We start from the raw sequence: 12,500 nt of genomic DNA on the forward strand, positions 1-12,500 counted from the left end.
CAAAAGGTTGGCGACCAGGGCACGAACAAAGGCAGCGGTTCTGTGTGTGGCCCACCGCAACCGCGCACACAACACACACAGACACACACGCGCCCGGAATGTGACTGTTTTTTTTTTGCTTTCTTTCTGAAATGTTATTTCGTAAAGAATTTATTGAAATGGGTTCGCTCACGAGCTACCAGCAGCAGCAGCGAGGTGTACCGCGAACTGAACTGCTTAGAACGGGTGCCCACCGAGCACTAAATAAGGTAGGCAGGCTCCAGGATCGTGTGGTATGCCGTGCCGTTTTTTTTGGGGGGGGGAGGGGTTCCCCCCGTTTCTGTCCGTGCTGGATGAAGCGAATTGATATCGATCAAACCCCCTTCCCCCCGCGTCCACTCTGTTTTCCAAAAAAAAAACCAAAAACAAAGTGTGCTGTGGGGAGGACAAGGGGGAAAGGAGGGGGGGGGGGGGGCGGGCGAGCGAAACTGTGTCACAGCCACTAGGCGCGCGCGCGCGCGCGCGTCAGGTGAAGCTTTTTGGCCTAAAGTTCGTCCAATGGAAACACAGGCAGTGTGAAGGGGAGCAGGAGCCACCCCCCCCCCCCCCCCCCCATTGGCGGCTTATCGAAGCTGGAGCTCGAGAAGAAGAAAAAGAAAAGAAAAAAACCCCCCCAGGGGTTCGTTGACCGAAGCGGGCCGCGGTGGAAGAATTAACCAAACGTGAAGTGAAGGTTGCGCCGCGCCCGGGCGGGGGGGGGGGGCATCCCATCCCCCCATCCCCCCCATCTACCCCTTTTCTCCATTGGCCATGGTTCGGTTCGGTTCGTTGCCGTCGGGCCTAAGGTCGGTCACAACAGATAGACCAGTCCCGCCGACCGATCGACACCTCCCCCCCCGCTCCCACGCCCGCCATTTTGGGGGGGGGGGGGGGGTGAACATACGACAGGACACAGGACAAAGGCCCCGATGACATGCATATGCTCCATTTTGGGGCTAGATTCCTGTCGCGGCGCGGTGGTGGTGCTGGTGGTGGTTTAACCCCCCCCCCCCCCTTTTTTCTGGTCTTGTGGTACCTTCATCACCCAGTGACCGCATTGCACCGCCCCCCCCTCTTGTCACAGTGTCTTCTTCGCGGAGGTCTTTCCGTTGTTTGCCTCAACGAAGGAACTAACTCTCTCTCTCTCTCCTTCTCTCTCTCTCTCTCTCTCTCTCTCCTTCTCTCTCCCTTCCATTCTCTCGCGTACACGGTGTCGGGTGTTCTCCCGATCCCGAGCATTCCCCAGCGAGACCGCAACCGTCCGCAGTATTAGCAGCAGCAGCAGCAGCAGGTAGATAGGCCAACCAAACCGGGGACCCGGGACCACGAACCCCCCGGGGGGGGGTGGGAAGTAGAGCAAGTGAGTGAGGCACTCAGCACATCGCAAGTGGCCGCCTAGTGACGTGGTAGTAGCTACCTGCTCCTGCGGACAAGACAAACAATACCCAAAGACAGACACCAGCAGTAACAGCAGCCAGTCAGTCAGTCAGTCAGTCCGGCAGTCAGTCAGGCAGAGGGTTGACCCACGAGCAGTGCTGGGCCAGCAGAGTGTTGGGAGGAAGTGAGACCCCTGCTGCTGCTGGGGCCACTGCTGCTGCTGCTGCTAGCAAAAAAGGAGTAGAAACAAAGAAAGTCTTCTGTCCCTTCTATCCGTGACCGTATACGTGTGTTCGTGGTGCTGCTACTCCTCCTTTTAAAGTATCGCTTCCTTCGATCACCTTCATACTGCGAGCAGTGAACTCGATCCAACGATCAACCCGTGTGCGTCTCTGTGTGTCTTTGTGTTTTCCCGTTCGCCAAGATGTCAGCAGCCCCGGGCCGGGCCTGGTGGGGTAGATGTGGTGGCACACGCGATCACCAGACCGCTTCCTAGCTCGCGACGCCACCACCATCGCTGTCACTACTGCTGCTGCTGCTGCTGCTGCTGCTGCTGCAGCAGCATCCCTTCCGCCATCCCCTTTCGGGGGGGTGCTGCTGCACAGGACGAGGCCAACGGACACCCCGGAAGCGTCCGCACCATGGATGCACCGCTCAATCTGAACGAAGGTAAGTAGGTGCAGCCTCCAGAATCCACCTCCAGTGCACAGGGGAGAAGGGGGGGGGGGGAGGAGGGGGTCGTTGGTTCGCCATTTCCAGGTTAGTAGGACCGCGCCGACCCTAATGTGCGCGCGAAAGCAACCACAACCCACCAGCACCAGAACCATAAATCACAACCAGCAAGCGAAGGTTTTTTTTTTCGCTGGCAGGGGGGGGAGGAGGAAGAGGTTTTTTTTTTAGGGGGCGCGCGCCACCCCCAACGGATCTTTTATTTAGAGGTCCATCATTCCACGTTGCTTTTGTAACAATGGGAATTACTTCTTCTCCATCTTCTCTGTGGTGATGTGAATGTGGGGTGTGCGCGGTTACTGGGCGCGGAAATTACTGCGGACACACTCGCTTCTGCTTCTGGACAAGTTGACAGGACAGGTGGAAAGGGACATTGCATGCAGCTACAAAATGTCCGCGCCTAAACAGCAACCGTTGAGACAGGCCCGCGTGTTATGCCGCGTGATGGTAGGCAGAGGTAGTTCCATGGGGAAAGGCTGCAGCGTACCGAGCGCGTGCAGTAATGGCGGCAGGGACGACAACGAAGCGCGAGCGCAAGCGCACCCCCGGGACACCGAGCGTACTACGGGCTGGGACCCCTGCCCGGGACTGTTTGTTCGATACGCTGCTTTCTAACCGAACCTCCCTCCCCCCCCCCAGGTCCGTGAAAGCACCAGCACCAGCAGGGAGAAACATGAGCAACATGATTTTTTTTCCGCATCTTCCACACACGCTCTCTCGCTCTCTCTTGCTCTCGTTGTCTAAAAATCGCGGTCCCTTGTTGCCTGGAGTACCAGAACATGCCGCATTTCGACTACTGTTCGACAGTCATGTTAGCAGCCTCTGATACACAACTACTAACGCTGCAAAGGTTGCAAAACAAAATTATGCGAGTAGTTCGCACGTGATTGTGTTAAACACGCTACAATGGTTGTCAGTAAAACAACGGATGGTTTACAATAGCTTCATTTTTATACATAAGCAGCAGTGTGGCATGTTGCCAGGGTACTTGACGGAGCTCCTCCAGTATGGCCGAGAATCGGTTTTTTAAGAAATCCGACACAAAGATCGCTGTATTGTAATGGAATAAAAATGTCTAATAGCCTACCAACTCAAGTGAAACATGTAACCAGCGTCAGGGAGTTTAAAAGAATGGCGGCAGATCTTGTTAGATACCATTACAAAGAATGTATTAATGTATTGACCCTGACCAAAATATCTTAAAGATAAATTAATTAAAAAAAAGAAAAAAAAGAACCCGTTAACTGAGAGGGTGCGGGGGGGGGGGGGGGGGGGCTCTGGGGTCTTTAGCTGCAACCGGAAAATGCCGAGCCGAGTGTGATGATTTTTGCGGTGCGAAGGGGGTGGTGCAAAGGGGAAGTACCTGGGTCTCTGTCAGCCGTCACTGTCACTGCCGGCTGGCTGGCTGAGCTGGCTGGCTGAGCTGGCTGGCTGAGCTGTCTGGCGAGCCTTTTGTGTGGTGGTGGTGGTAGTAAGGGAGGGTGGGAGGGGTTTCCAGGGGTTACCAACCAACGCGATAAAACCCGGGCACCGATATCAGGCCATCGGCATCGGGTTGGGCACGCATCGGTATGTCTGGCCCCCCCCCCGGTGCTCGGTGTTTTAGAAATGGCAGTCCACCGTTGCTAGTGGTGCTGCGGTTTTTTTTTTTCCAAACTGCCTTTTAAGGGGGGAGGGAGGGGGGGAAGCTTCACCATGCTTACCACCGGTGCAGACCAAACAACTTATCCCCTGTAGCTCCCCTGTAGAAGCTTGTAGCTCACCACAACCCGGTGGTGGGGGGGACGGGGGGGGGGGGGGGGGGGTTCGAGGGGTGCAAAAAAAAGAGCGCAGCAAAAGCAGAGCAGGGTCAGCGCAGGAACTGGCCACCTGGGAAAGGGGGGGTGGGTGGGGGGGGAAAACACGACCAGTGGGTGGCTGGGTGGCTGGGTGGGTGGCAAAGGTGGCAAAGGTGGAGTACGGAAGTTGCACAGTACAGCGCGTTGGGAGCGGAGAAACCTTGGACTCAATTTGGACCCCCGGCCACCCCCCCCCCCCCCCCACCCCCTTGGAACCGTCGTCATCGTTGTTGTTGTTTGCCATTCCTTTGCGCAATCGCGCGCGCGCTGGCCTGGGCTAGCACCAGTCCAACCCCGCCCCACCCCCCCACAAGAGTGCCCAGGGGGTGTGGAAAGGGGATGGCATTGCCGGTGGTTTCGTTGCAACCGACCCGACGGCGTCATCCAGAGCGACCGCGAACGTTGTGATTCACGGACCGTTACCCGGAGCGAGAGGGGCCGAGCGCGAGCACCCAACCGGGGTCCCCAAGCCTCCTCAGCAGAAGAGCCTGCGTGCCAAGAGTGCCGTACCCGTTGCCTAGTAGTAGTGGTGTCTGTGGGTTTGGATGCTGTGTGATCCCGTCCCGTGAAAAGGGGGAGGGGGCTAGAACCGGGCCAGGAAAAGTGTGGAGTGAACTCTCGGCTAAACATGTGCCCGGGGGGGGCCACGGACGTGCTGCAACTGGGGCTCGGTGGTGGCGGTGGTGGAGGAGGCAGCCGGTGAAACGAAGGTGCGAAGATAGTGCACCCCCACCCCCCCCACACCCCCCGTGTTTCTAGCGCCACTATGAACTGGAGCCTTACCGCCGGCGATCGTGTCCGCTGCCTGCAGACCCAGCTGTTTCCCGTGTGCGCCACGCTCGCGGCCAAAGGTTAGCGAAGCGAAGAGGCAAGATTGGGGGCCGGGGGGGGGGGGGGGTTGTTGCAGCATGCAGCAAACCCCGAGAAACAAAGGCAAACGCGGATGGGTAGCATTTGTTTTTGTGTGTTGTTTTTCTTTTTCTTCCTTTTCTTTTTGGCACAGTTTTTGGCAAAGGCTTGAAGGGCGGGGGGAGGGGGGGGGGGTGGGGGGTTCAAGCGGTCGTGCGCAATCCACTAAAGCTGTGCTTTCCCCTTCCGCGAGCCAACGGTGCGCACCCGGCGAGGCCCTTGCTTAACTTTAGAACAACGAAACACTCGTCTCTCACCCCTCCCCCCCCCCCCCCCCCCGTTACTCTCGCGAGGGGGTGGGGGATGGTCTCTAAAGGCTGGCGGGCTGGCTGGCCGTCTACGCCTTGATCCTAATCAGAGTCTCATGTCTTGCCAAGATTTATTTTTCGCAATTTCCCTTACGACCCCCCCCCCCCCCACCGTCCCAGCTGTGTCGCGATCGCGAGCAAACAAAGAAGAGATCGCCGGTCGGCCAGGTTCGCTGTGTCGTGTCGTGTCGTGGCGCGAGCGAGCGAGCGAACGAGCACGTGCTCACTCATCACTGCTCTGATGCGGGGATGATGTAAACAACGCACTCCACAACCCCATCCCCAGCATCACCGGCACCCCGTACCCGGTGGGAGGGCTTTTTGGCAAGCCCTTAGCGCGCGCGCGCGCGCGCGCCTGGAGTGTGTATTTTGCATGTTACAGCAACCCCGATCGACCCCCCAAAACTCCTCGGTGATGGAGGCGCATGGTGCCGTGTGTTGGGGAAATTTGGGGGGTTTAAAAAAGTGGTAGTGTTTTAAAAGGGTGCACCGTAGCGAGGGCTAGTGGCGGTGAGGATTAGGGGTTTCTTTTTTCTTTTTTACTACCCTTTTCGACGGGTCGCGTCGCGTCCCTTTTGTCGCGACGGTGAGAGTGGGCGCGGTGGGTGGGTGGGAAGCGCGGTGTTGAGCGTGGAGCGTGGTGGACCTAATTATATCCAAATGAAAAAAAATAAAAAAAAAAAACCCCCCACCCCTGTTGTGCCGAGCCGTGCCGTGCAAGGCGCAACGGGCAAACGACGAGAGTGCGAGAGTGAATCGCGAACAACAACAAACAAACTGAAAAACCCCCGTAAAAAAAAAACAAAAAAAAACCGGCGTGTTCCGCGTGTGCGTTTGCTGAGGGTGGTAACGGCTGGGATGAATGCGCACGCGCACCCTGTCTCTCTCTCTCTCTCTCTCTCTCTCTCTCTTTCTATCCTTTTTGAGCGAGAGCGGCACACGATCGTGCGGATCGCGGGCGATGATGCACGTCACCCACGGTGTAGCGTTTGCATACGGCTGCAACTTGACCGCAGGCAGCAGGCAGCAGCAGTATTTGTAGGAACGCAATGCACCCCCCCTCTCCTCAACTCCCCTCTTACCCCTTTCTCGGATTGGCGGACTCGCGCAGAACACAGCTGACAGCTGATGATGCGGCGACGCTGAACTGAACAGCGAAATGTGCTGACGATTATTAGCGTACCTAGCGGCAGCTGCTACCGTTCTCACACGCCAACACCCCGCCCTCCCTCCATCCCTTCATTTGCTCCAAAAAAAAAAAAAAGAAGAAAAAAAAACCAGACAGCTCCGCGGCGCGAAAATCGCGCTCGCGCGATCAAGGTGGCCCATGTTGCCATGCGTTGCGTTGCGTTGCGTGCGTTACTTGGGTTGTTTTGGGGCAGAAACCAGAAGCTCGGAAAAAACAAGAACAACAACAACAAGGTGAAACAAGCGGTGTTGCCGATGGGTTTTTTTGCTTGCTGCACATTTTTGAAAAACTAACCAAAAAAAAAAAAAAACAAACTCTAAGTGAAAGAGAAAAAAAAAAAAAAGTGCGGGGTGGGGGTAGCAAGCATCGATGACGCAGCCATGCCACATGCCAGATCAAGAGAGATGACGGGAGAGAGAGAGAGAGAGAGGCAGAGAGAAAGAACGAAAAGCAGAGAGAGAGAGAGAGGTCGAATGGTCGTGCGCTTGTGGATCGGCTTGGACGTGGGCGGGTGGGTGAAGAATTCTCATGCACACCGTTTTTTGGTGGTGGGGGAGGGGGACTGGGGGACCGGGGGGGGGGGGGGGGGTGACACAACAAACCAGGCGCGGTGTCAGGTGTGCGCGCTCAGTCGCTCGTTGGATGCTCGCCGGTGGAGACGCCCAGTACGCCATCAACCGCCGCCACAACGGTTCACAGCAGCAGCAGCAGCAGCAGCAGTCGTCCACCACTAGTGTCTCTCTGGTGTGTGTGTGTTTGTGTGTGTCTCGCTGTCTGTGGGGGAAGGGTGGGATTGTTGTGCAGTTTGTTAATGCAACCCCCCGCCCCCCCGCGGCGTGTGCATAATGGGGGAGTGGGCATTGGTTGCAATTGCAGTAATACTCAGACAGTTCTGATTGTTCGATAGAGGGGGTACAGAGAGAGAGAGAGAGAGAGAGAGAGAGAGAGAGAGAGAGAGAGAGCGAAAAAAACTGCATCAGATATTAAAAAAGAAAGAAAAAAAAAACCCGATCCTCTTCCTTCCACAAACGCCCTACAAACCAGGTTCAGATTGTGCAGGCAGCATCCACCCGGGCACCCTTTTGCGGGCAACCACCCCTCTCAACTCGTCTTCAACCAGCTGCTTCGAGTCTCAACCCCGCTTCCCAGAAGGCAACTGGGCAAATGTCCTCGAATGGTGCTGCTATCCGAACGAACTCCTCTGACTCTGCTCTGTTCCTCTGTCTGTCTGCACCGGTGGACAGAATGGAGGGAAAGGGGGGGAAAAAAAACGGGTGGATCTACACCTCTACCGCTCTGCACCGGAATGTGTGTCGCCTGTCAGTTGGCGAACCATCGCGGGGTTGACATTTCGGTCCCCCCCCCCGGGGCCCCCTGTGGGGTGCTCGGGTTGCTTTGCTTGCCTGCCCAGTGCTGATCAGCTGATCAGTCGTGGAGCGAAAGCGACGCAAACGCCTCGAATCGTTTTTTTTTTTGAGCTCTAATTTTCTCTCTCTCTCTTTACTCTCTCTCTCTCTCTCTCTCTCCCCTTTCCCACCCTCCATCAGCCGGTTACTTGGGCAGCTTCCTCTCGAACAGCCTGAAGACGCATCAGCTGGAGGTGAACACCGACTCGAAGACGCTGCGCCCGATCGCCCGGTTAAAGGAACCGCGGGAACTGTTCGCGCTGCCGAAGGAACGGGACTATGACTGCCCCCAGCAGGCCCCCCGATGGCCGATCGAATGTCAGGTACGTGACGTAGTTGCAAACCGAACACGCACCGTTTGGAGTCTCCATGGAGAACCGGAGGGCACCGACCGGCCAACACCCAACTAGAGCGCGCCCATCAACACGTCCTCCCCCTCCCTTTCCGGCACCACCCCGAAAAAGGACTCGAGGGTGTGTTTTTTCACACACTTCACCACCGGGCGGGCTTGACAGCACGACCACCCACCCACCCACCTACGCCCCCCCCCCCCCCCCCCCCCCTTTGGTGTGTCTCGATCAAATCGATCCGGTGTTCTCCCCCCCCAAAAAAAAAAATAAAAAAATAAAGGGACCCCCCCCCCACCACGAAACCGTTCGAAAGAGGGTGCCTAAGGCACCACCAGGCGTCGGCGGAATACATTAACGCCCGCCCGCGCTGAGCGTGCTGAGCACAATTGATTTCAACTTTCGAGGATTGGAGCGGGAGGGAGGGTGGAGGGTGAGACCTCACGGCTGCGTTACCATGGGCCGAGCCAACGGGTCGTCGTCGCTAACGGCGGCGACGGTGCGATAGCTCGGAAGCACCGCGGAAGTGCCTCGGCGGCATTCCATTAGCATTCGGAATTGAGTAATGTGTGTATGTATTTCTGTTTGTGTTTGTGCCGTTCGTTCCCGGTTGAATGGGGAAAAAGGGGAGCAGGAGGGAGAGAGAGTAATTAGTGAACCTCGTCCTAGACCCCTAGCACGGCTGGACTAAAATTAAGACGCCATCAAGAATCAAGCTTGTGGTTTCGATCGGTTTAACATCCCCGGGTTTTTCCCCCTTGGCAACGCACCTTTTGCGCACTGCTCTAAGCATAGAGCGTAACCGACCCGACCCCCCCCCCCCCCCCCCCCCCCCGGTCGATGTTGTTTGATAATCCGCGGTTTGCCGTTTGAAGGATACCCCATGTCGGTCAGAGCACAGGTCCTTAATTTCTTCCCAAAAAAAAAGGGATCATTTTTGACGATTTTTTGTGACGTAACCATTCCACATTATTCTTTCAAATGAATGACATTCTAAACTACAACTTTTGAAGAATATTTTATGCTATTTTGGTGAAGATTTAGTAAAAACTCCATCCATGGCATTAAATTTATGAAATCTTGTCTTCGAAAAGGTACTTTTTCCGGTGCACATCGTAGTAACGTGATGGGTTATCAGACAAATACAAATCGATATTCGTTTGAAAGCTTATAAGTTTATCTAGGTAGCCCCGGAGAGTTTATGTTGAATTTCCTATTCTTCGATTGTTGACAGATTTTTAAAGTTGAAAAAGTGATGCTTTTTCTTCACTTCACACAAAACACGATTTTTGGCGATTTCTTTTAAAAAAAGTATAAACAATTTTCATGAAATCTCAACGGAAATACCTGGCAAAGAGTGTACAGATTATGTGTTAAAAATTTCATATCAATCAGCCGAGTAGTTTTTACGCTGGGCACCAACTTTGAAAACGTTGATTTTGGGAGACGCTCTTCAAATGAGCCTTGTATGAAGAATCGCGCATTTTAAAAAATCTGTATCGTTGTCAATTGTGCTTCGATTGATCCAAAAAAAAATACACAATATTCTTGAGAGGATCAGCATTAAGGGGAAAATGTTAAAAGCATGTGTGATAAAACAAAATTAGATGCAGAAGCCCCCGGTAAGTGCTCGAGAGTTTGCTGTTAGTGAACGCTGCTTTTTGCAGCCCAAACGTCCTTCCTTCTTCTTTCTTCATTTCTTTAACTCTGTCAAGCAGTTGTGCGCGCCTAAAATCGGACAGTAAGCTCACGGATTCTATTTTGCGCTTTGTTTTTTTTTTTTTGCCTTCTTTTCCCTGGACGCCCCGCCCCGCGGGGGATTAAGGTGCTGGAGGAGCGCGTGTACCATCTGGACGATGCACCGGAAACGCCGGAACCGTACTACCAGCCGACCGGCAAGGAGCTGCAACCGCGCCCGGTAGGCGAAGAGAACGGCATCATCGTCTACAACTACAACCCGACCAGCGCCGTCCACTACGTAAGTGTACCAGTGCACAACGGAGCAAAAAAAGGCCGGCTCAGTAGCTTTTCTCCTTCCTTTTCCCTTGGCCTGTTTCTCTGTTTTCTTTTTCTTCTTCCTCTTCCCCCACTGTGCTGTGGCTGTGGCTGTATCTCTCTCTCTCTCTCTCTGTCGCTACTCGCCATGCTGAGATCTCCTCACTCGCGATCGCTGTTTGTTGCTGTTATTGTTGTTGCTGTTGCTGCCGCTGTTGTTGCTGCTGTCGCTGCTGCTGCTGCTGCTGCTGCTGCTGCAGTGATGTTTGTGCGTGTTTGTGTGTTTGTGTGTGAGTACGAATTTCATGATCAGGATCAGGATCGCTCACTACAGGGTGTTATTGACATAAACAAGAAACAAACTGCAACAATCCTTTAAGGGAGGGCTTCGGTCATTTCTTACCAAAAACAAGGATCATATGTGGCGACTTTTTGTGACGTTATCATTCAATTTAAATTTTCCAAATGAATGGCATATTAAACTACAACTTTTGAAGAATATTCAGTTCTATTTTGGGGGAGATTTAATAAAAACTCCATCCATGACATCAAATTTAGGAAGTCGTGTCTTCGAAAAGGTACTTTTTACGGTGCCCATCGTAGCTGCGTGATGGGTCATCGGAAAAACACAAATCAATAATCGTTTGAAAGCTTATAAGTTTATCTATGTAGCCCCGTTTGAGGTTTTCTTGATATTCCTATTTTTCGATTTGTGGCAGATTTTTAAAGTTGAAAAAGTGATGCTTTTTGTCATTTTGCCTTAAAACACGATTTTTGGCGGTTTGTTTAAAGAAAAGTATCAGCAATTTTCATGAAATCTCGACGCGGCTACCTAGCTAAGAGTGTAAAGATTATGTATAAAAAAATTCATATCAATCGGTCCAGTCGTTTTTACGCTGGGCACCGCTTTTGAAAACGTTGATTTTGGGAAACGCTCTTCAAAGCCTTGTATGAAACCCTGATTTAAAAAAAATCTGTAACTTGGTCAGTTTTGCTTCGAATAATCCAACAATTTTACACAATGTTCTTGAAAGGATCAGCATAAACGAAAAATTGTTAAAAGCATGTGTCACAAAACAGAATGAAAAATACCGAAGCCCACCTTAAGAACGAATTATCATTCACAGGCCTTTGCTTCAAAGTACGACGGCACATTGAAAGGCTCCAGTGAGCTCCCCGTACATATGTTGGGGATGTTGCAGTGTTGCTTCACTGTTTCATTGAACATCTGATGTATGTTTTTTTTCTTATGACTGTGACACCCCTGGCTGACCACCTGTGCTTCTGGCGCGATTAACACACATCTCACAACACACCACACACCGGACCACAACGGTTTCTCTCTGTCTCTCTCTCTCTCTCTCTCTCTCTCTCTCTCTGTCTCACCTCCTGCCCGTTTTCTTTGCCTTACTACGTTCCAATTTTTCCTCTTCCGTTCCTCCTCCCTTCCCTCCTCTATCCCACGTCCCGGGTAATCCAGTGCCTTGACATACCAGGAGCGGACGAACCGAAGCCGAATGTACCGTCGCCACCACCACCACCACCACCACCACCGCCGCCGGAGGACGCACACCAGGAGGCGGTCGCGCTCGAGGCCCTGAAGGAGCTGTTGCGCCGTTTCCGGCCGCGGCAAACTCCCCACCGTGGCCCACCGAAACTGGCAACGAAAAAGCGACCGGCGGTGGTGGTGCTGGAACTGGAGCAGAGCGAGTACGATTCGGTCGGCTACAGCTACGAAGAGATGAACGATACGGCGGAGATCGTGGCCCGGGACCACCGTCCGCCTGATGCCCTGGCTCCTCCTCCTCCTCCTCCTCCTCCTCCTCCTTCCGCCCAGGGCACTGTCGAGACCGAGGCTGAGGTGGAAGCGGAAGAAGAAGAAGAAGAAGAAGAGCTGCTTGATGGCGGCTGTGGTCTAGACCCTCCGCCCCAGCATCCACGGCTACAGGAGCTGCGCAGTCAGCCACAGCAACAGCAAAAGCAGCAACAGCAACAGCAGCGTGTCCATCGATCGAGCAGTAGCAGCAACAGCAGCATCGATGGCTGCAGCGACGATGAGTCCGACTCGGAGGGCGAACAAACGAGAGCCAGCGGCCGGGAGGAGGCACCTGCGTTGCCTCCGGCCTCCTCCGGCTCCACCACAACCAACGTCAGCGACGGTGGCGCGGCCACCAACCACAGCAACACCACTAATACTGCCCTGCCTGTCCTCCTTCCACCACCGACTCGCCCACAGTTTAGCCGCTCGACGGTTGGCGGCTCGAAGGCGCAACCGGCCGCCCACCCGACCCCGCTCGATCCGGACGATCTGGTGTTTGAGTCGCGCTTCGAGAGCGGCAACCTTGGCCGGGCGATCAAGATCACGCCAACGTACTACGAGCTCT

The 12,500-nt window shown here is 54.2% G+C and overlaps 2 protein-coding genes across 2 annotated transcripts in view; one reads left to right on the top strand and one right to left on the bottom strand.

Moving 5' to 3' along the window:
• Positions 1-12,500, bottom strand: part of LOC126571764 (glutamine-dependent NAD(+) synthetase) — a 25,369-nt gene that overhangs the window by 5,445 nt on the left and 7,424 nt on the right. The window lies entirely within an intron of this gene.
• LOC126573421 (uncharacterized) overlaps positions 2,037-12,500 on the top strand; it is an 18,273-nt gene continuing 7,809 nt past the window's right edge. The window contains exons 1-4 of the mRNA XM_050233570.1: positions 2,037-2,064; positions 7,916-8,097; positions 9,947-10,099; positions 11,597-12,500. The exon at positions 11,597-12,500 is cut by the window's right edge and continues 85 nt beyond it. Of these exons, the coding sequence (XP_050089527.1) occupies positions 2,037-2,064; positions 7,916-8,097; positions 9,947-10,099; positions 11,597-12,500 (1,267 nt within the window). The remainder of the gene's footprint in view (positions 2,065-7,915; positions 8,098-9,946; positions 10,100-11,596) is intronic.

Source organism: Anopheles aquasalis, chromosome X, assembly GCF_943734665.1.
Source record: "Anopheles aquasalis chromosome X, idAnoAquaMG_Q_19, whole genome shotgun sequence".
In the NCBI taxonomy this organism is placed as follows: domain Eukaryota; kingdom Metazoa; phylum Arthropoda; class Insecta; order Diptera; family Culicidae; genus Anopheles; species Anopheles aquasalis.